This window comes from Mya arenaria, chromosome 13 (assembly GCF_026914265.1).
Source record: "Mya arenaria isolate MELC-2E11 chromosome 13, ASM2691426v1".
In the NCBI taxonomy this organism is placed as follows: domain Eukaryota; kingdom Metazoa; phylum Mollusca; class Bivalvia; order Myida; family Myidae; genus Mya; species Mya arenaria.
Window position 1 is genome coordinate 10,519,311 of NC_069134.1, and position 24,436 is coordinate 10,543,746.

The 24,436-nt window shown below is 38.6% G+C and overlaps 1 protein-coding gene across 7 annotated transcripts in view; it reads right to left on the reverse strand.

Moving 5' to 3' along the window:
* Window positions 1-21,118, reverse strand: part of LOC128213648 (otoferlin-like) — a 102,263-nt gene extending 81,145 nt beyond the window's left edge. For 4 of the 7 annotated variants that reach the window (XM_052919631.1, XM_052919630.1, XM_052919628.1 and 1 more), the window contains exon 1: window positions 2,831-3,738. In XM_052919631.1, the coding sequence (XP_052775591.1) occupies window positions 2,831-2,933 (103 nt within the window). In that variant the 5' untranslated portion in view covers window positions 2,934-3,738. Of the gene's footprint in view, window positions 1-208; window positions 309-2,830; window positions 3,739-20,984 lie in introns of those variants that run through there. The other 3 variants (XM_052919632.1, XM_052919627.1, XM_052919629.1) reach the window with 2 other exon arrangements.
* Window positions 21,119-24,436: the final 3,318 nt, after the last annotated feature.

Consider the following 24,436-nt stretch of genomic DNA (forward strand, 5'->3'; position numbering starts at 1 on the left):
TTTGAAATTGAATAAGACTTCTGAGGGACAATATATGAACTTAGAAGTATTTTATGTACTGACTTATCAGACCTCAACATGTAATATACTGTAAAGAGACTGTTTAATATTGCATTTTATTTGACTATTCATTCATTACTTTCTGCTTTTAAAATTTGACTTGGGAGTGTGCGGCTATTGGGTTTTGATATTAAGTGAGCAAACTGACCTGTATAGTACCATGTTGGTGACTGCATTCCAGTCATGGAACCAGATTCATTCATTCATTTTTTGCTCGTTTTCGTTTATGTTGATTGTGTGTACTGCCACTGGAAGCATAACTTTTGTCTAAGTTTCATGCAAATATTTTAAACAGTTTTTGAGTTATGGCTTAGGTTAATGTTTTGCATGACAAACAAAATAACACAAATCAAAATGACAATACCATATTTTTTTTCTTTGCAATGCGGACATACAGACAGGTTTATAACATTCTGGCAAAACACTGATTTGCACAAAACCATTTGTTTTCTTTACGCTCCCACAAGCCAATTTCAGGGGAAATTGGTTGGCACCTACGTTTATAAGGGCGCAGGGCAACATGCAATCCAGCAATTAGTCAGTCTAAGACAATGACAAATGGGAAAAATATCATTATCCATGGAAGTCATTATTAAGGATTTGGCTAAGCCTTTAGATATATCCTGATTTGGGTCAAAATTAATGGTCCCAATGGTGAAAAATAATGGAGCAAAATGCTGCACTTGGAGCAGAGTAATTCACAGGGAACCGAGTACTTTACAGTGGTATTTCACAAGGAGCAAAATGCTTTACTTTGTGCATATTGCTTTACAAACAGTGGTATTTCACAGGGAGCAAAATGCTTCATTTGCAGCAGAGTATTTCACAGGGAACAGAGTGCTTTACAAACAGTGGTATTTCACAGGAAGCAAAATGCTTCATTTGGAGCAGAGTAATTCACAGGAAACAGAGTTCTTTACAGGAAATGGGGTGCTTCATTGTAACAACAGCCACCGTATTGCAATAATTCAATAACTGCATATAGAAATATAGTTACCAGGAGTAGATTGCTTCACATGGAGTAGTGCTTCACACTGACTGTGTGAAGTGTTTTAGCAGACACTTCTACTACTAGCAGATACTGGCCACGGTCAACGAGCTGAACATTATTGCCAGTGGATAACGCAATCAAGTAAAATAAGACTAAAGAAAAAGTGAGAGCATGTACAGTGAAGGATAAAAACAAAAGAATAGTTAAGAGTCTAGATACACAGGGGGGCTAGTTGAGCCTTAAAGACATCAACCGAGCCTGCTGATACAGTGTTCATTGGGAGGCTGTTCCACTCCTTGATTGTTCGCGGGAAGGAAGATTGTTGCCAATAGCTTGTAGCACATTGTGGTCTCTTGAAGGAGTGTGATGATGTATGTCGAGTGAGGAGACGGTGGAAGAAGACGATTGGGTTTGTTGATGGCAACTAGATCATTCGAGATTTTGTACAATGCTGTGTTTCAATTGAGGTAGAATTGTTCACGGGAAATGAGGCTCTTCAAACCAGAATTACAACATTTGTAATAAAAAAAATAAAAAATTGCATGAACTTTTTTACACATTGAATGTTATTTATCATTTATTGGTGACAATCAGTACGTATAAGCCTATCATCCATGACTTCTTGCATAGTAATTAACATCACGCCACAAAGCCTTCAACAATTAAGCCAGTTTTACATCTCCAAACAACTCTAACAAAACATTTTTACAATATGATGTGTTTGAAGTTGGCCTCACTTTAGATCAATGTAGATGAAAAAACAAAACATTTCTGATCAAATGTACATCCCAAATTTAGAATATAGCTGAATTTTAAAGTTCTGCAAATATCATTGCACTATTCAGTCCATTTATTATTGTAAATTTTCCCTATTATTCGAAAGGATCACCATAAAATGGGGTTTATGGCAGACATGTTACAGCTCTAACTAGATTTGTGGATGCAACCTCTTACTGTTATACAGCTTATATGGGCAGGAGAAAATGATGCACTAAAGAATTAAAGCAACTGAAAATAGTGAGTGTGAACATTTTAAATGTATTTTAAATTTATAATAAGTTCTCTAAAAATGCATTTTAAAACATAAAGGATCATCATAAAATGACATTATTTTCAAATAACTCTTCGATAGTTGAAAACATTTCCAAAGAATATATACCAAAATAAACATGGAGGAGAACCTTGGCACATTTAAACCTACACTGTTTTGCTCATGTGAAGAGGCATGTTCCAAGTGCTCCAACCCTTCAAGAGGCAATGACAAAATTATTAACCAGTCTTATGGTCTCTTATTATAGACATGAAAGTCACAGAGGTCTGATAATGTTGGAATAGTGAAAATCACTCAAAATAATATTCAATTGTAGATAAACCTCTAAGTGTGACCTTGACCTTCAAGGTTTGAATGGGTGCAAAACATCTATACCAGGTTATTTCAATTCCCCTTTGAATGACAAAGTTACAGCCCGGACACAACCACTTACTCTTGTTGTGCATAAATGCAGCATTCAATAATGATTAACCTCTAAGTGTGACCTTGACATTCAGAGAAGGGATGTGGGGCTTGCACTCACCAAGTCACCTGTTGTGCCTCACATACATGCTATGCTTTTGGGGGAATCTTACTATGCATGACAGAGTTTGAGCCCAGACACGAAAAAAAAAAAGATGGACAAACAGACAGTGCAATTACGATATTCCCACCACTGAGACAATAAAAATGAAAAGAAAATGAAACAAACATAATAATCTTTTCAAATTATGTGTATTAAGTCTTACCTCTGAAAACACATTTTGCAACAAACTGCTTTCCTTTCTGCACATGTTCACCATATTTGAGACTTAACGTCAGCGCCTTTAACTTTGTTTCTATCTTATTCATATTTTTATATGCAGCTTATCCTTTCTATGACATTACAAATCTTTCACTTATAAATATCCTACAGTTTCTATTTTCAAATCATAATTTTTGTTTTCAAAATGGTGTATATTTATTGTTTTTCTAGGGTAACTTGTAATAAGTCCAACCTTAACAGATGCGGTGAGTTGTTGTCACATCTTTATTCAGATAAGTGATTTGAACACCATAACCCAGTTATATTAGGTAATATAAGAATAACTAGAAACATGACTATGACACATTGATTCCGTAACTGTATCTCGGAGAACCACAGATCAATTCTAGTGAAATTTTAAACCAGAACACATCAGGCATGATAATTCCAAAAATCCTCCTTTGATTTTACCAAGAATATTTTTTCTCATAATTAACATGTTTTGCAGTCACGCACACTCAGTCACTTTAAGTAGTAACTCCATTTCAAAATCTACCACAAACTTGTCATTTAAAGGTACAAGTTCTTTTGTATGCTTTTGATTGTGTAGATAATTTTAGTACCAAGTACCAAAGTATGGATAACAATCAAATCATTTTATTTCACAATATTTTATGGTATATGAACACTAAGCACATAACAAATTCTACATTCAGAAATAAGACATGTATACTATCAGATTCTTATGAAAAAATTCATAACATGTTTGGTAATTTCCTTCCAAATCCAAACTAACAGTAATTGTAGCAGTGTCAATACCTATTGTGAAGGTCTATTCATCACATGGTATTCTATCCAGCATTTACATAAATGCTCTAAAACGACCGTTTTAAGCCCATTGTTAAAATACTTTCAAAACCTACATCTCTTTAGGACAAGGACACTTTATATTGGGCTTGAATTTTAACATGCATGTACATTAAGGTTATATGATTATTTCAACAATTGAGTTCAAACTTTGAATTTAAAAATATTGAAAAGTATATTTTGTTGTTTGGATTCATATTTACTTAACAGTATTTAAAATTGTATTTAAGATAATCATTGTCTTGTTTTTGTTTTGTTTTTCTCAAGAAAATCTGAGACAAGTTTCTCTTTGTTGTTGCATGGAAAAGAGGTTGAACATTAATTAAAAACAATAACCACTACTCCTTGGATAACTAAATACAAATCCTAAGACATACAATACCATTTCATTTTTTTTATAGTAAGTAATCAGGCCATTAAAGATGATGACTTGTGCTTCTTGACTAAAGGAGGAGCATTGTCATCTGTATGCAAAGCTCTGGTGGTTGTTATAACTAAATACAAATCCTATGACTTACAATACCATTTCATTTTTTTATAGTAAGTAATCAGGCCATTAAAGATGTTGACTTGTGCTTCTTGACTAAAGGAGGAGCATTGTCATCTGTATGCAAAGCTCTGGTGGTTGTTTTTGTGATTCATGCACAGTTACTAATGCTGGACAACTCCTAAAAATTGTTTGGAGTTTTAGTCAAAATCAAGGAGACTGACCTCTATCTAAGTTCTTCCAGTTATGTTCCTTGGGACAAATCTAGCCTCACCCCGGGGGTCACAAGTTTCCAACATACTTATATAGAGAAATATTTAAAAATCTTCATGTCTGAAATCGCTAGGCCCAAAACTTGATATTTTGTGTGTTGCATCATATAGTAGTTCTCTATCAAGTTTGTTCATATTGTGCCCCCGGTCCTATAGACTTATATTATTATATATACATTTGTTATGTTGCATCATTTGATGGCTCTTTACAAAGTTTGTTCAATTATGTCCAAATGGTCAAAGCTGGCCCCACCTCTTTTGACCTACTATCTTATTTCTGAAGCTACAGCAATGAAATTTAGCCCATGTGTGCAGTTTTGCAATATCAATATTGGCCTCGGATGAGCTAAACTGTGAACTTTTTCCTATCTTTTTATTTTTGAAGCTACAGCAATGAAATTTGGACCATGTGTACAGTTATGAAAACAAATATCAATGTTGTGCTTGGATGACCTTAACCACTACAGCATTTGATACTCAATCATAGTTTAATCCCAATTTACATTGCCATAAACCAATTAAATCAATACATTCTAATAAATAAAACAAAGATTTAAACATTCACTCAGGTGAGCAATTTATGGCCATCATGGCCCTCTTGTTAAATAAATCATTAAAATGACTGTTGTTAGTCCTGTGTAGTATTTAACTAAATATGTAGCATTGGTGATACCTTAATTCCATTATAAAAAAGGAATTAACTCTAATCATCAGAACACATGACAGTCAGTTGTACATAATTTATTATTGGTTTAGCTAGAAATTGCAGTTTTTGAAATCCAGAGATCATTCAGAACAAACATTTCAAGATGTGATCATCAGATCTAAGTATGATAGTGCACTTGAGTCAGATTTATATGTTTCAGAATAACAAAAAACTGTTTTATATGTTCTTGCCTGCAAGTTTAGACTCTTTCAAATCTGCACTAAATTAGCACATTCTTGTTGTAAACAAAAGAATAACTGTTTTGCTTATACTTGAACAGACTCTTTTATGTTGTCAGTCTGAAAATAGCTTCTGTACTCTCATTAAAGGCTTAGCATTTATACAAGCATCCTCTTGAAAAGATGAGGACAGTCTTCATGAAGTGCAAGGTTCCAATTAAGACTGTCTTCATGAGCTCAAGATCCCATGTATGACAGTCTTCATCATGTGTTCACATCTCAACAAACTTTTGAAATATAAATGATTCACAAAATATCTTCAATATTGTACACTCAAATTAATTCAACTTGTTACACTATATTATGTACAGTTACATTAAACGATTAATTCATGGAGGGTTATTCTACTAATTTTTGTATGAAACGAATACTAAACAAAAAATGCAGCAATGCAATGAAACCAGGATTTCAATGATGATCTTAAACCTTCATTGTCAGATTCAGTTTCAACAGTTTTTCTATTTTAAGTAATAGTGACCTTGACTTTAAAGGGACTGTACACCAGAATGGCACCAAAAAAAGTTTTTTTCTGTAACGAATCTCAGGACAATTATCTAATAGAATGTGTTACACTTTGATATCATAATTGTAAAAAAAGCGCCAAAATGTAAAAAAAAAATGGTGTCGGAGACCCGGTTCGAACTCGTGTCGCCAAAATTGCAGTCCAGCGTCGTATCCACTGAGCTACGATGGCTTACTCTAATTGGGTGACATAATTAAGCTATACACCTACCTCGGTAATATTACGTGATAACACCGACTAGCCAATCAAGCATAAGGAATGATTTCTACCTGGTAGACATACCCAGTAATCTTTTTTAATGGAAAAATACGAAATAACTGCTAACCTTAAATAAATTGTAAACTATGTGGTACTTCAGTTAGTAAGTTTCAGTGCATTGTACACATCGATGCCCTTTAACCCCAGGGGCCCCAAATGCAATCCAATGAAAAGTCACCTAAACTCTTCCGAAATACCAAGTTGAGTCAAGATTTGTTAACTCTTACTAAAGAGATTTGTTAACTCTAACTAAAGTAATTCAGGTTCAGCCAGTTTCCTATTTTCAGTAACAGTGAACTTGACCTTGATCCCAGTGGCCCTAAATGCAATCCCATGAAAAATATCCATGAACTCTTCCTAAATACCAAGTTTAGTCAAAATATGTCAACCTTAACCTTGACCGTGACCCAATCACATGAAAGATATCCATAATCTCTTCCTATATATGAAGTAAATTCAATATATGTCAACCTTAACTCAAGTTATTCAATTTCAATTGTTTTTCTTTTTTTTCCACCCGCTCTCGAACAACAATGTAAATCATTCTAATAACCAGGTTTCATTAAATGAAAACCTAGTTTAAAATGCAACAGTAAGGGAAATTGTCAGTATTTCAGCTTTACTTATTTATCTAAACTTATTGAGAAATTATGCCTTTGTTTTACAAGTTTAACACAATAAATAAATAGAAAACAGCGCATAACAGTACTGTGCAGATTGATAAGGTCATGGTGGATAGCAACAGGCAACTGATAAGCCCCGCCTAGTCTGGACTCTGATTGGTCCATTGGGTATGGAAGGGCTGTATGTTTGTTTTGGCAGGGTTGGTCATAAAATTGGGACTGTCTTCAGGCCCCAATTTCTCGAAACTTCATAAATCCCTTATGACAAGATTAAGCTATGCTCATTATTTTTCTTTGTCTTTCATTGGCGTTATATTAACTTCTTCAAGAGTTATAAGACTTTAAATAGGAATTACCTGAATGATTATCATAATAATCATTATTTCATTTACCAAAAGGGCAGTTGAGACAGAGTTAATAAGCTGCCAATTACACAGTCTTCATAAGTTCCAAAATTATAGCTTAAGCCCCTGGAAGAAAATCAGTCACCATCTTTCTGCCCATTATAACTATGTTATTTTTCTTTCTTGGAAAATACCCAGTGGACAAGAAGTAATTATTACAGCTTATCTAATTCTGCGTACTTGCAACACCAGAAACAATATGTGTCTGCCACAGTGCACAACTTGTTTTTCCAAACACAGAATTTCTCAATCTTGCATTTTCAGCTTGAACCTGTGAAACTCACAGTCTTCTGAATAAAATGATGAAACATGGCAGGATCATCAAATAAACTTTCATGGAAACCAAATGTAGCCAAAATATTGTCCTATAAGAGCAGTTCTGATCCTTAATATGGGCAATGTCAGGGGCGTAGGTAGCCCTCTATCCATGTGGATTCATAATAGTGGTAGGGGGGTTCAGGGGCATACCTCCCTAAATTTTTTTGAAAACAATGGTGCAATCTGGTGCATTCTTGGCTTTAAGTGGTGCTTTATTTAGTACTGGAAAATGGGCAGTTTTCAAATCATATATCAACAAATAAACCATTAATTAGGCAGATAGCTTGTGTTTTTTTTTTGTCAGAATCATGTGGATTCAGCCATGTGCTCAAACATAGGCAGCTACGCATTTAAATGTAAGTTTCAGTGTGTTATCTCTCCATGATATAGACCACTTTTACGATGGCAAAAGAAAATTATTTTTTTCTCACAAAAGTGGTAGTACACATTAACAATTTTGAATATTACTATAAAAATTATCTTAAGTTAATTTCCTCCAAGTTCTAAATGGTATTCTATAGGTGTACTTGAAAATAGTAAGCAATTGTTTTAATTCCGATCCTAACGAAAAAATTGTTTAAATATTTATCTGGCCTTTTTACACATTTTCTGTCTGTAGGTTTACAACTCAAAGGGCAATGAAACACCGTTCCCAATAAGGTGAAAAAAGACACTGTTTAAAAAGGTCTTCTTGGCACTAAAACATTGATATGCTTTATTTGTGGTTATGGAGCATCACATCTAAATTTGTTTGCACAATACACATTCCTGCATCTGGATATCAGAACAAATATGAAGAATGAACATATGGAAATGATATATGAGGGCATCTATGCAGCTTAATAAGAATGTTAGATTCTGGCTGCAAAATGAAGAAGAACCTGAGCATGTTTACTAAACTTTAGAATAAAACTGCATGTGTAATACACAAACAGACAAATAGAGTTCCAATAGGCAGCTAATGCACCAGTCAATTGTAACCACGGCCTCCCCAGGTCCAGGACATAGCGGGGACTTTGACTTTCCTTCCAGCCAAGCCCGGGTAAAATCCCTGCCCTGCGGAGACGAACTGCTTGTAAAATTCCCGCCAAATGCCCCCGCACCCCACGGACCCTAGGTAAGGCCCATCCCCCACAATTTACAGCACGAATACAAAACCACCGCATTCAACCGGCACTGCGGGGCCACCTGGAAGCCACTCTTTACTAACTCTGATTAAAATAGGAAGTTAAAGCGAAAATAGTAGTCTGTTTCTAAATACAGACAAAAGCTGTAACAACATTTGCCTAATGAATTAGTTAAAGGGAAAATGAGTTTAAACAGGTATGAGAACATTAGCAGATCCCTAGGGGAAGCACACTGACCATAAAAACCTGATCCTTATCATACCTTACTATGGGAAGCAAGGTAATGAATTAGAGAAATTGGGAGAAAAAAACAAATGAGATCCATAAATGGAAAAATATGTCAAGAAATATCTCTTTCAGAATTAAATCAGGAACATTTCACAGCCACTTAAAACAATTTTTTTCCCACAGTTTCTTTTCTCCTTTTAGTTGTTAAAATATAATTGCAAGCACAATATTTTGAATTGGGTAATGAACTCTACCAGACAAAGTGTTAACGACACTACCAGACCAAGTGTTTCTGATTGGTTAAAAATACTGCAAACAAGGTTTTTCAGACAGGGTAAAGTGCATAGCCAGAAAATATGTTAGGATATGGTAATGAGCATTATCAAACAAATTGTCTCATAAGGGGTTATATATATGTACACATCAAGGCAATAGGTTTCAGATGAGGTAATGAACACTGCCAGACAGAGTGTTTCAGATGGGATAATGAACATTGCCAGACAGAGTGTTTCAGATCGGGTAATGAACAGTGCCAGACAGAGTGTTTCAGATGGGGTAATGAACACTGCCGCCAGACAGAATGTTTCAGATGGGATAATGGACACTGCCAGACAGAGTGTTTCAGATGGGGTAATGGACACTGCCAGACAGAGTGTTTCAGATGGGGTAATGAACACTGCCAGACAGAGTGTTTCAGATGGTGCAATGAACACTGCCAGACAGAATGTTTCAGATGGGGTAATGAACACTGCCAGACAGAGTGTTTCAGATGGGGTAATGAACACTGCCAGACAGAGTGTTTAAGATGGGGTAATGAACACTGCCAGGCAGAGTGTTTCAGATGGGGTAATGAACACTGCCAGACAGAATGTTTCAGATGGGGTAATGAACACTGCCAGGCAGAGTGTTTAAGATGGGGTAATGAACACTGCCTGACAGAGTGTTTCAGATGGGGTAATGAACACTGCCAGACAGAGTGTTTCAGATGGGGTAATGAACACTGCCAGAGAGAGTGTTTCAGATGGGGTAATGAACACTGCCAGACATAGTGTTTCAGATGGGGAAATGAACACTGACAGGCAGAGTGTTTCAGATGGGGCAATGAACACTGCCAGACAGAATGTTTCAGATGGGGTAATGAACACTGCCAGACAAAGTGTTTCAGATGGGGTAATGAACACTGCCAGACAGAGTGTTTCAGATGGAGTATTGAACACTGCCAGGCAGAGTGTTTCAGATGGGGTAATGAACACTGCCAGACAGAGTGTTTAAGATGGGGTAATGAACACTGCCAGACAGAGTGTTTAAGATGGGGTAATGAACACTGCCAGACAGAGTGTTTAAGATGGGGTAATGAACACTGCCTGACAGAGTGTTTCAGATGGGGTAAAAAACACTGCCAGGCAGAGTGTCTCAGATGGGGTAATGAACACTGCCAGACAGAGTGTTTGAGATGGTGTTCATTGCCAGACAGAGTGTTTCAGATGGGGTAATGAACACTGCAAGGCAGAGTGTTTCCGATGGGGTAATGAACACTGCCAGACAGAGTGTTTGAGATGGGGTTATGAACACTGCCAGACAGAGTGTTTCAGATGGGGTAATGAACACTGCCAGACAGTGTTTCAGATGGTGTTATGAACATTGCCAGACATAGTGTTTCAGATGGGGTAATGAACACTGACAGGCAGAGTGTTTCAGATGGGGTAATGAACACTGCCAGACAGAGTGTTTGAGATGGGGTTACGAACACTGCCAGAAAGAGTGTTTAAGACAGCGTAATGAATACTGCCAGACGGAGTGTTTAAGATGGGGTAATGAAAACTGCCAGACTGACTATCTAAGACAGCGTAATGAACACTGCCAGACAGAATGTTTAAGATGGGGTAATGAACACTGCCAGATGGAGTGTTTAAGACGGCGTAATAAATACTGCCAGACAGAATGTTTAAGATGGGGTAATGAACACTGCCTGACAGAGTGTTTCAAATGGGTTAATGGACACTGCCAGACAGAGTGATTCAGATGGGGTAATGAATACTGCCATACAGAGTGTTTAAGATGGGGTAATGAACATTGCCAAGCAGAGTGATTCAGATGAGGTAATGAACACTGCCAGACGGAATGTTTCAGATGGGGTAATGGACACTGCCAGACGGAATGTTTCAGATGGGGTAATGGACACTGCCAGACAGAGTGTTTAAGATGGGATAATGGACACTGCCAGACAGAGTGATTAAGATGGGGTAATGAACACTGCCAGGCAGAGTGATTCAGATGAGGTAATGAACACTGCCAGACGGAATGTTTCAGATGGGGTAATGGACACTGCCAGGCAAAGTGATTCAGATGGGGTAATGAACACTGCCTGACAGTGTTTCAGATGAGGTAATGGACACTGCCAGACAGAATTTTTAAGATGGGGTAATGAACACTGCCAGACAGAGTGTTTCAGATCGGGTAATGAACAGTGCCAGACAGAGTGTTTCAGATGGTGTAATGAACAGTGCCAGACAGAATGTTTCAGATGGGGTAATGAATACTGCCAGACAGAGTGTTTCAGATGGGATAATGAACACTGCCAGACATAGTGTTTCAGATAGGGTAATGACCACTGCCAGACAGAGTGTTTCAGATGGGGTAATGAACACTGCCAGACAGAGTGTTTCAGATGGGGTAATGGACACTGCAAGGCAGAGTGATTCAGATGGGGTAATGGACACTGCCAGACAGAGTGTTTCGGATGGGGTAACAGAGGGTTTAAGATGGGGTAATGAACACTGACAGACAGAGTGTTTAAGATGGGGTAATGGACACTGCCAGACAGAGTGTTTCAGATGGGATAATGGACACTGCCAAACAGAATGTTTGAGATGGGATAATGACCACTGCCAGAGAGAGTGTTTCAGATGGTGTAATGAACACTGCCAGACAGAGCGTTTAAGATGGGGTAATGAACACTGCCAGACAGAGTGTTTCAGATGGGATAATGAACACTGCCAGACAGAGTGTTTAAGATGGGATAATGGACACTGCCAGGCAGAGCGATTCAGATGGGATAATGAATACTGCCAGACAGAGTGTTTCAGATGGGGTAATAAACACTGCCAGACAGAGCGATTAAGATGGGATAATGAATACTGCCAGACAGAGTGTTTCAGATGGGGTAATAAACACTGCCAGACAGAGTGTTTTAGATGGGGTAATGAACACTGCCAGACAGAGTGTTTGAGATGGGGTTATGAACACTGCCAGACAGAATATTTCAGATGGGGTAATGAACACTGCCAGACAGAGTGTTTAAGATGGGGTAATGAACACTGCCAGACAGATTGTTTGAGATGGGGTTATGAACACTGCCAGACAGAATATTTCAGATGGGGTAATGAACACTGCCAGACAGAGTGTTTAAGATGGGGTAATGAACACTGCCAGACAGATTGTTTAAGATGGGGTAATGGACACTGCCAGACAGAATGTTTCAGATGGGGTAATGAACACTGCCAGACAGTGTTAAAGATTGGGGTAATGAACACTGCCAGACAGAGTGTTTCAGATGGGATAATGAATACTGCCAGACAGAGCGTTTAAGATGGGATAATGGACACTGCCAGACAGAGTGTTTCAGATGGGGTAATGAACACTGCCAGACAGTGTTAAAGATTGGGATAATGAACACTGCCAGACAGAATGTTTCAGATGGGGTAATGAACACTGCCAGACAGATTGTTTAAGATGGGGTAATGGACACTGCCAGACAGAATGTTTCAGATGGGGTAATGAACACTGCCAGACAGTGTTAAAGATTGGGATAATGGACACTGCCAGGCAGAGTGTTTCAGATGGGGTAATGAACACTGCCAGACAGAATGTTTTAGATGGGATAATGGACACTGCCAGACAGAGTGTTTCAGATGGGGTAATGAACACTGCCAGACAGAGTGTTTCAGATGGGGTAATGAACACTGCCAGACAGAGTGTTTCAGATGGGGTAATGAACACTGACAGGCAGAGTGTTTCAGATGGGGTAATAAACACTGCCAGACAGAGTGTTTCAGATGGGGTAATGAACACTGCCAGACAGAGTGTTTCAGATGGGGTAATGAACACTGCCAGACAGAGTGTTTGAGATGGGGTTATGAACACTGCCAGACAGAATATTTCAGATGGGGTAATGAACACTGCCAGACAGAGTGTTTAAGATGGGGTAATGAACACTGCCAGACAGATTGTTTAAGATGGGGTAATGGACACTGCCAGACAGAGTGTTTCAGATGAGGTAATGAACACTGCCAAAGTGTTTCAGATGGGGTTATGAACACTGCCAGACAGAGTGTTTCAGATGGGGTAATGAACACTGCCAGACAAAGTGTTTCAGATGGGGTAATGAACACTGCCAGACAGAGTGTTTCAGATGGGGTAATGGACATTGCCAGACAGAGTGTTTCAGATGGGGTAATGAACACTGCCAGACAGAGTGTTTGAGATGGGGTTATGAACACTGCCAGACAGAATATTTCAGATGGGGTAATGAACACTGCCAGACAGTGTTTCAGATGGTGTAATGAACACTGCCAGACATAGTGTTTCAGATGGGGTAATGAACACTGACAGGCAGAGTGTTACAGATGGGGTAATGAACACTGCCAGACAGAGTGTTTAAGATGGTGTAATGAACACTGCCAGACAGATTGTTTAAGATGGGGTAATGGACACTGCCAGACAGAATGTTTCAGATGGGGTAATGAATACTGACAGACAGAGTGTTTCAGAGGGGGTAATGAACACTGCCAGACAGAGTGTTTCAGATTGGGTAATGAACACTGCCAGACAGAGTGTTTAAGATGGGGTAATGAACACTGCCAGACAGATTGTTTAAGATGGGGTAATGGACACTGCCAGACAGAATGTTTCAGATGGGGTAATGAACACTGCCAGACAGAGTGTTTCAGATGGGGTAATGAACACTGCCAGACAGAGTGTTTAAGATGGGGTAATGAACACTGCCAGACAGAGTGTTTCAGATGGGGTAATGGACACTGCCAGACAGAGTGTTTCAGATGGGGTAATGGACACTGCCAGACAGAGTGTTTCAGATGGGGTAATGGACACTGCCAGACAGAGTGTTTCAGATGGGGTAATGAACACTGCCAAACAGAATGTTTCAGGTTGGGTAATGAACACTGCCAGACAGAGTGTTTAAGATGGGGTAATGAACACTGCCAGACAGAGTGTTTCAGATGGAGTAATGAACACTGCCAGACAGAGTGTTTAAGATAGGGTAATGGACACTGCCCAACAGAGTGTTTAAGATGGGGTAATGGGCACTGCCAGACAGAGTGTTTCAGATTGGGTAATGAACACTGCCCAACAGAGTGTTTAAGATGAGGTAATGAACACTGCCACCAGACAGAGTGTTTCAGATGGGGTAATGAACACTGCCCAACAGAGTGTTTCAGATGGGGTAATGGACACTGCCCAACAGAGTGTTTAAGATAGGGTAATGGACACTGCCCAAAAGAGTGTTTAAGATGGGGTAATGGACACTGCCCAACAGAGTGTTTAAGATGGGGTAATGGACACTGCCCAACAGAGTGTTTCAGATGGGGTAATGAACACTGCCAGACAGAGTGAATGAACACTGCCAGACAGAGTGTTTCAGATGGGATAATGGACACTGCCAGAGAGAGTGTTTAAGATGGGGTAATGGACACTGCCAGACAGTGTTTAAGATAGGGTAATTGACACTGCCCAACAGAGTGTTTAAGATGGGGTAATGGAAACTGCGCAACAGAGTGTTTAAGATGGGGTAATGGAAACTGCCCAACAGAGTGTTTAAGATGGGGTAATGGACATTGCCAGACAGAGTGTTTCAGATGGGGTAATGAACACTGCCAGACAGAGTGTTTAAGATGGGGTAATGGACACTGCCAGGCAGAGCGATTCAGATGGGGTAATGAACACTGCCAGACAGAATGTTTTAGATGGGATAATGGACACTGCCAGACAGAGTGTTTCAGATGGGGTAATAAACACTGCCAGACAGAGTGTTTCAGATGGGGTAATGAACACTGCCAGACAGAGTGTTTCAGATGGGGTAATGAACACTGCCAGACAGAGTGTTTGAGATGGGGTTATGAACACTGCCAGACAGAATATTTCAGATGGGGTAATGAACACTGCCAGACAGAGTGTTTAAGATGGGGTAATGAACACTGCCAGACAGATTGTTTAAGATGGGGTAATGGACACTGCCAGACAGAGTGTTTCAGATGAGGTAATGAACACTGCCAAAGTGTTTCAGATGGGGTTATGAACACTGCCAGACAGAGTGTTTCAGATGGGGTAATGAACACTGCCAGACAAAGTGTTTCAGATGGGGTAATGAACACTGCCAGACAGTGTTTCAGATGGTGTAATGAACACTGCCAGACATAGTGTTTCAGATGGGGTAATGAACACTGACAGGCAGAGTGTTACAGATGGGGTAATGAACACTGCCAGACAGAGTGTTTAAGATGGTGTAATGAACACTGCCAGACAGATTGTTTAAGATGGGGTAATGGACACTGCCAGACAGAATGTTTCAGATGGGGTAATGAATACTGACAGACAGAGTGTTTCAGAGGGGGTAATGAACACTGCCAGACAGAGTGTTTCAGATTGGGTAATGAACACTGCCAGACAGAGTGTTTAAGATGGGGTAATGAACACTGCCAGACAGATTGTTTAAGATGGGGTAATGGACACTGCCAGACAGAATGTTTCAGATGGGGTAATGAACACTGCCAGACAGAGTGTTTCAGATGGGGTAATGAACACTGTCAGACAGAGTGTTTAAGATGGGGTAATGAACACTGCCAGACAGAGTGTTTCAGATGGGGTAATGGACACTGCCAGACAGAGTGTTTCAGATGGGGTAATGGACACTGCCAGACAGAGTGTTTCAGATGGGGTAATGGACACTGCCAGACAGAGTGTTTCAGATGGGGTAATGAACACTGCCAAACAGAATGTTTCAGGTTGGGTAATGAACACTGCCAGACAGAGTGTTTAAGATGGGGTAATGAACACTGCCAGACAGAGTGTTTCAGATGGAGTAATGAACACTGCCAGACAGAGTGTTTAAGATAGGGTAATGGACACTGCCCAACAGAGTGTTTAAGATGGGGTAATGGGCACTGCCAGACAGAGTGTTTCAGATTGGGTAATGAACACTGCCCAACAGAGTGTTTAAGATGAGGTAATGAACACTGCCACCAGACAGAGTGTTTCAGATGGGGTAATGAACACTGCCCAACAGAGTGTTTCAGATGGGGTAATGGACACTGCCCAACAGAGTGTTTAAGATAGGGTAATGGACACTGCCCAAAAGAGTGTTTAAGATGGGGTAATGGACACTGCCCAACAGAGTGTTTAAGATGGGGTAATGGACACTGCCCAACAGAGTGTTTCAGATGGGGTAATGAACACTGCCAGACAGAGTGAATGAACACTGCCAGACAGAGTGTTTCAGATGGGATAATGGACACTGCCAGAGAGAGTGTTTAAGATGGGGTAATGGACACTGCCAGACAGTGTTTAAGATAGGGTAATTGACACTGCCCAACAGAGTGTTTAAGATGGGGTAATGGAAACTGCGCAACAGAGTGTTTCAGATGGGGTAATGGACACTGCTAGACAGAGTGTTTAAGATGGGGTAATGGAAACTGCCCAACAGAGTGTTTAAGATGGGGTAATGGACATTGCCAGACAGAGTGTTTCAGATGGGGTAATGAACACTGCCAGACAGAGTGTTTAAGATGGGGTAATGAACACTGCCAGACAGAGTGTTTCAGATGGGGTAATGAACACTGCCAGACAAAGTGTTTCAGATGAGGCAATGAACACTGCACAACAGAGTGTTTAAGATGGGGTAATGGTCACTGCCCAACAGAGTGTTTCAGACGGGGTAATGAACACTGCCAGACAAAGTGAATGAACACTGCCAGACAGAGTGTTTAAGATGGGATAATGAACACTGCCAGAGAGAGTGTTTAAGATGGGGTAATGGACACTGCCAGGCAGAGTGTTTAAGATAGGTTAATTGACACTGCCCAACAGAGTGTTTAAGATGGGGTAATGGACACTGCCCAATAGAGTGTTTCAGATGGGGTAATGGACACTGCCAGACAGAGTGTTTAAGATGGGGTAATGGACACTGCCCAACAGAGTGTTTAAGATGGGGTAATGGACATTGCCAGACAGAGTGTTTCAGATGGGGTAATGAACACTTGCAGACAGAGTGTTTAAGATGGGGTAATGAACACTGCCAGACAAAGTGTTTCGGTTGGGGTAATGAACACTGCCAGACAGAGTGTTTCAGATGAGGTAATGGACACTGCCAGACAGAGTGTTTAAGATGGCGTAATGGACACTGCTAGACAGATTTTTTAAGATGGGGTAATGAACACTGCCAGACAGAGTGTTTCAGATGGGGTAATTGACACTGCCCAACAGAAGGTTTAAGATCGGGTAATGGACACTGCCCAACAGAGTGTTTAAGATAGGGTAATGAACACTGCCCAACATGAGTGTTTAAGATGGGGTAATGGACATTGCCAGACAGAGTGTTTCAGATGGGGTAATGAACACTGCCCAACATGAGTGTTTAAGATGGGGTAATGGACACTGCCAAACAGAGTGTTTCAGATGGGGTAATGGACACTGCCAAACAGAATATTTCAGATGGGGTAATGAACACTGCCAGACAGAGTGTTTAAGATGGGGTAATGAACACTGCCAGACAGAGTGTTTAAGATGGGGTAATGAACACTGCCAGACAGAGTGTTTAAGATAGGGTAATGGACACTGCCCAACAGAGTGTTTAAGATGGGGTAATGGACACTGCCCAACAGAGTGTTTCAGATGGGGTAATGGACACTGCCCAACAGAGTGTTTAAGATAGGGTAATGAACACTGCCAGACAGAGTGTTTAAGATAGGGTAATGGACACTGCCCAACAGAGTGTTTAAGATGGGGTAATGGACACTGCCCAACAAAGTGTTTAAGATAGGGAAATGGAAACTGCCCAACAGAGTGTTTAAGATGGGGTAATGAACACTGCCAGACAGAGTGTTTCATATGGAGTAATGGACACTGCCAGACAGAGTGAATGAACACTGCCAGACAGAGTATTGAAGATGGGGTAATGGACACTGCCAGACAGAGTGTTTAAGATAGGGTAATGGACACTGCCCAACAGATTGTTTAAGATAGGGTAATGGACACTGCCAAACAGAGAGTTTAAGATAGGGTAATGGACACTGCCCAACAGAGTGTTTCAGATGGGGTAATGAACACTGCCAGACAGAGTGTTTCAGATGGGGTAATGAACACTGCCAGACAGAGTGAATGAACACTGCCAGACAGAGTGTTTAAGATGGGGTAATGGACACTGCCAGACAGAGTGTTTAAGATGGGGTAATGAACACTGCCAGACAGTGTTTCAGATGGGGTAATGGACACTGCCAGACAGAGTGTTTAAGACGGGGTAATGAATACTGCCAGACAAGAGTGTTTAAGATGGGGTAATGAACACTGCCAGACAGAGTGTTTAAGACAGGGTAATGAATACTGCAAGACAGAGTGTTTAAGATGGGGTAATGAACACTGCCAGACAGAGTGTTTTAGACGGGGTAATGAATACTGCCAGACAAAGGGTTTAAGGTTATTCAACTTGGAGTTAATACTACTATCTGACTGTGTATTTCAGATGAGGTAAACAGTGGTACATGTAGTTATAGTTTTTCATATATCATAACGAACACTGCCAGACAAAGTTTTGTCAAATAAGCTTAAGTAAAACTCCAAGAAAACTTGGTTGAGATCATGGTGAGACAAATTGTTTAAGCAGGGGTAAGAACACTGCATCATTAACTGTTTCAGAACACATAAGAGGTCTTTTCAAACTAAACATACTATTTTTGCAGTTCATTTCCTATGTTACATAATCCAAAAAATACTACTTACTTACAATATGGTATTTATTTTTTTCATTGCAATCTTCCCAAATCAAGTTCATCAGTGCTGTTTCAGTGTGTGAATACCACTCGATACATTACGTCATAAATGCTACATTGGAAAGCAACATATAGCTTCGAATGATGACTTAAAACATGAAGATAACTTTTCTTTCTCTTCACCATTTTAAATGAAACTAAGGGCAGTCTTCATTATATTACCGGAGTTTGATGAGGTGGGTAATGTCCTCAAACACTTCGACAAACCTGTTTCCAAAATAATGTTTTGACAGTGCTCCATTAACACAGTGGTTTCGTGAAAAGGGTTGTCGAAGTGTTTTAAGAAACTAGACGCTCAATCAAACTGTAGTAAAAAACCTAATGAGGGGCTATGCAAGCAGCATAGACTGCGCCATGTTTCATTTAATATGGTGAATTAATAGTCAAGTTATCTTTCTTTAAAGTCTTCATTCAAAGCAAAATATTGCCTTCCAATGAAGCATTTATGATGTAATTATACACTAACTGTGTTTTAGAAGATATTATTCCAGAAATCAAATATTTTTACAATGGTCTATGTTTGTTTGTCATGGACTGTACAAATCGATGGAAATTTCTTTTATTAAACAGATAATGCCCATGGGCAGCATTTCTGCATAAAATAACTAGTTAGGATACAGCTGAAGGCAGACAACACCTGTGGGCTTTGGTTAATTCTTGGAACCCATTGTTAAGTGTATCTAATAGTTCTATCATGCCTTGTATTGAGCCTTAACAATTTTAGCATTATATTAGAGCAGTTAATGAATTTTATCCATGCAATTTGCATCACTGAAAGCAATAGAACCTCTGAATATGCAAACAGTGGTATCAGAATGCCATTGCCAATTGGCAGAAAATAAGAATTTCTAAGCTACTTCAACAGTATTAATGTAGAACGGATTCAATATCTCCATGCCGAAATGTGCCCGCAGGGAAATAAACAACAAAGTCATTTCATGCCAAAACTTATTCTAGACAACATGGACTTTCTTTATTCTTTTGATACTGTGCAAAAACACTCCACCATTACAAAAAATGGCAATTCTGACTATATAGCAAAACCAATACTCTTATGGTATTATTAAGCCCATTTTAATATCAAAAGGGCATGAACCATGCATGCAAAAGGATTCAGAGAAAAGGTTGTTCTTGGTTTCTTAATGCCTGATAAAGAGTTGTTTGGTGGAAATCCCTTCTAAAATGGTGATACCTGCCTGAAGTATTTGCCCCAATGCATTTTCATGCATTCTACCATGAATACTATTGCAGCTTTAGCAATGTTTTAATATGATTGTGTTTACCCTCTTGTCTGCGCCAATGGGATCGCTGAAAAGATTCTGATTTAGTCACTTCAAATCAAAAGTCCATTAAATCATGATCTCAGTTATTTAGAGGTTTGGACAGTCACTAGGAGAGAGACATTTGCGCCAAACACTAAGAAAATTAATGTCATTTTTTTACATATAAACAGTAAAAATTACTTCACATTGTTTGTAAGTGGTAGAATGTGTTGTTTTTTTCATAAAGTGATCATAGTATAGTACTGCCAAGGAAACACTTCAAGGCAATGAAGGAATTCCCATAAGAGAACTTCTTTGAATAATAATATACATATTTCTGAGAAAAAGAATGAGAAATTTCCCAAAGCCTAATAATTTTCCAACCTCGTAATTATATGATCTTATGACATACCATTAATAATCTTCCTTTTCCCTGTCTTAGGTCTTTTCCAGCAACCTTTTAATCATGTATGGCTGATGAAGTTTATTGCTATAAAGCACTTATTTATATGTAAGTAACATGAAATGATTAACTGTTGTAAGAAATGTTGTGGTCTTAAATAGTTTTTCAAGTGCAAGGGTAATTAAAGTTTTCAATAGGACTATATCTGTAAAGTAAAAGAGCATTAAAATGATTTTACTGACTCTTGCATAGTAAAGTTAGTGCATGAAAGAAAACCAATAATGCATAAGGCTTCTATCTGAATATATAATGTTAATGTTACATCTTACAAATAATTCAGGTTAAGGACAACCAAGCTATCTAATTGTAACAGAAGGTTTTACCTCTGAAAGAAACTTTTGCCAGTCGCTCAGCTCTACCCGGCAAGTTTTCGGCATACTTCAAGTGAAGAACGAGGGCCATTGTTAGTCCAAATAAATTAATCAAGAAAATCACATTTCAATCAATGATAAAAAATTCTTTGCTTTCAGATATCCAAAACTTTGAGCCCCCCAAAAGTGCTTTCCATGACCATTCATACTTTCTTGCTACATAAGTCATCCAACTTCCTCAACGAGTGCTTTAATACAACCAAGTAATGACAATGTTCTGGCTTTGGCCAGTGACCCGTATAAATCCATTCATATTAATGTTCACGGTGCTGGGTTGTATGTAAATATTTCCATAGATGGCACAGCTATTCCAAGTTCCAGCTAGTGATTATCATGACAGATTGTCAGCTTATATTCCTTCATGTTTCCATTGCTGATATTGGCATTTACTGTTCCTACTTGTGACACTATACAGTTGCTCTCTCCTGCGTTTCCATAATGGAAAACTCATCGATGTCAATTTCTGGACTTGTAACACAGCAGTTGAAAAAATTATCAATTAAAATCCATTGCAAGAAATGGAAATAATGTGCAAAAAACAACAACTGTAAGCACACCTGAACCTTATACACGCTCTGGCTAACACATTTTAATTGCTGCCAACACTGTGATTGCATCCGGACTTGTTACGGTCATGCAATCATGACAATGGGGATGTTGCGTTATGTGTTTTAATTGATCAGCTTTTCAACGATACTTGTTAATGGACACCAGAAGCAGTGGCTAGATTATAGAGCAATTTACAAGTGTACATTTCCTTTTATTCCATAGAACACTATAAAATATTGATGCTTTTGGTGGCTCATCACACAATGCCTTTTGGATGTTTACTTCAGCATTATTGGAAGTATAAACCTTTCACAGAATTCACAAAGCTTACCTTTGAAACACCATGACTATTTACCCTAAGGGTTTATTATTTGTCTAGTCCTTTACAACTGATGGTTGGGTCATTGTCCTTCCCTCTGACCTTGTAAAGATGCAGTACCTTATAATGTTGACACTCATATCTGAATTCCGTGCCTGAAATACTACCGGGTAAGCTAAATTAAAAGGACGCTTAAAGAACAGAAAAAGTCATTGTGCTAAGAATACAGAATCAATTTGGTGTTCTAGCTAACTTTGTCTTTGAAACCAGACACTTGTTAAACAAATTAAAGTTTGTAGTAAATGTCCTGTTTAACTTACAGTACATATTAAATCTTATTTTGATAATAGAATTGAAACTTTCAAAGATGACTCAATATTTGGACCATGAGTGAATGAAATACAAAAGAATAAAAATTGATCTGGTTAGCAAAACTGTCCTTAGATGTCTGCTCGGAAAAGATCGGCCAATGACTAGTTGTTATGTTCATAACATCAAACAATAAGAAACATTTCCTCACAGACAAAGATTACAAGTTTCAAGTACAGAAATTACTGGGAGCAATTTCTTACACCTCTCAGGTCCTTTTTGGTTGAAATGCCAAGGTTCAAGCTCCTGTCAACAGCAATCCTCATTTTTGGGGAAATTCAATTGTGAAGATGCAATGAACTAACTTGACTGAGGATATTCTACCTGATGTATGCTAGGAGTGTCACTTCAACATACCGGTATTGATCTGGAGCGTAGTGGTTTGCATCCTAAGCACAGAGCATTTCCCGAAGGACCAATCTCAACCATAAACTCAAAGCCAACAACCTCATTTCATATTAATGAATTAACTTTAACTGATACTAACACCGAATAACAGAAGTGAAAAGTTCCTTGTTGGAAAAATCAATGTCTTACACTTAATGAGGAAGACAGGAAGGCATGGATGGTCCTAAGAAAGGATGCTGGCCAGAGGTAGCGCCCAAAACCATGAAATATTCAGCGATTCATTTGTTGAAGTTGAGAACTATCACATTTCCCTTCCAAAACAGTCCTGTCTAAGAAACCCATGCAGAGAAATAATCCGGACACCATAATGAAGCAAACTAAGATTAATGTCGAAGAAATTGCCCTGTTTGGTTTTACCTTTTATTCTCATTCTGAACAATTTATATCTCCAATTTAATTAATTCTCTGCAGAGAAAAAAGTCAAAGTAATCGATTGTTGACCTATTTTTCGTATGTTATAAATGTACGGATTCTTAGATAGCCTACATGTATCTGTTGAATACAATCCTTAACACTACAGTAGCCAATCACTGACAGATAAATACCCTTTTTCAATACTATTTAATAGACTCATTATCTTTTTCAGATATTATACGACTATACCACCAGCAGAGCTATTGAAAAAGTATCTTCTAATGGTTGTAAGCGGACCGTGAATGAAAATTTTGAGTAATCACACTAGCTGATACATTGTATTTAGAAAGGCCATGATAATAATCTAATTAGTAAATGTTTATCCTTCGGAAAAATATTTCTATCTATAAATCTGTATTTATTTATTAATTAATGCATTTATTTGCTCACTACTATATATGCAATACACAGATCCTTGTATACGGTAAGTCAGATACAGTTACTCGTTTTTTCTTCAAAAGAGTCCTCTTACAGACGTATTAAACCGTTTCGCTAGGACGAACACCAATTTTATCTGAGGCGAAGCTGGGAGTGAAACTGCTTCTTACGTCTTAAAGAGAATACTTTTGAAGAAAAACTTGTACTGTATCTATTTCATATTGACCAATACAAGGTAATATTTTGTTTTTGATTTCTTCAGCTGAGAATGCATACAACTGCCAATTTTTATTCCCTTGCAGGGTGAACAATCCCCTTGAATCTTCTTCCTTCACCCCCATGGACGGTATCCCGCTGAAGGATAGATTTTGATTAGAATAATGTAGATTAATGAGATTGCTTTGTATAATATATTTTCTTACATATATACTAAATATAGGCAGGGGTGTACCTGAAGCGTCTTATTTGTACCCCACTTAAGCGATGTGTTGACATGTGAAGGTCTCTTTCAATAGTTTGTTCTCAATATGTTATACAGTGGGAGCGGGAGGGGTGTCCCATCCCTTAGGAACATTTTGAAAAATACAATAATGAAAGAAACATTTCAAGCCTTCTCTATACTATGAATGCCAACATTCAGTGAAATTACAAACATTAACTAGCCTTCAATTGTTATTCCTGATTTTAGTTTTAGCACTTGCCATTTAGGGACCATTTTTACGCCTGGGTACACCTCTGACAGTGCTTTGCAGTTGAAAATAGACTAGTTTAAAAACATAATTTTAACAAGTTAAACACGTTAAAAAAAAGCCCAAGCCAGAGTTATTAAAGACGATATATGAAAAATACTCCTAGTTGAGAGGAAAATACACTGTTTTTTTCTAAGCATCATATCTCCTGGAAATATTGCATGTAAATCCCATGGAAATATTGCATGTAAATCTTGCATGTAAATCCCATGGAAATA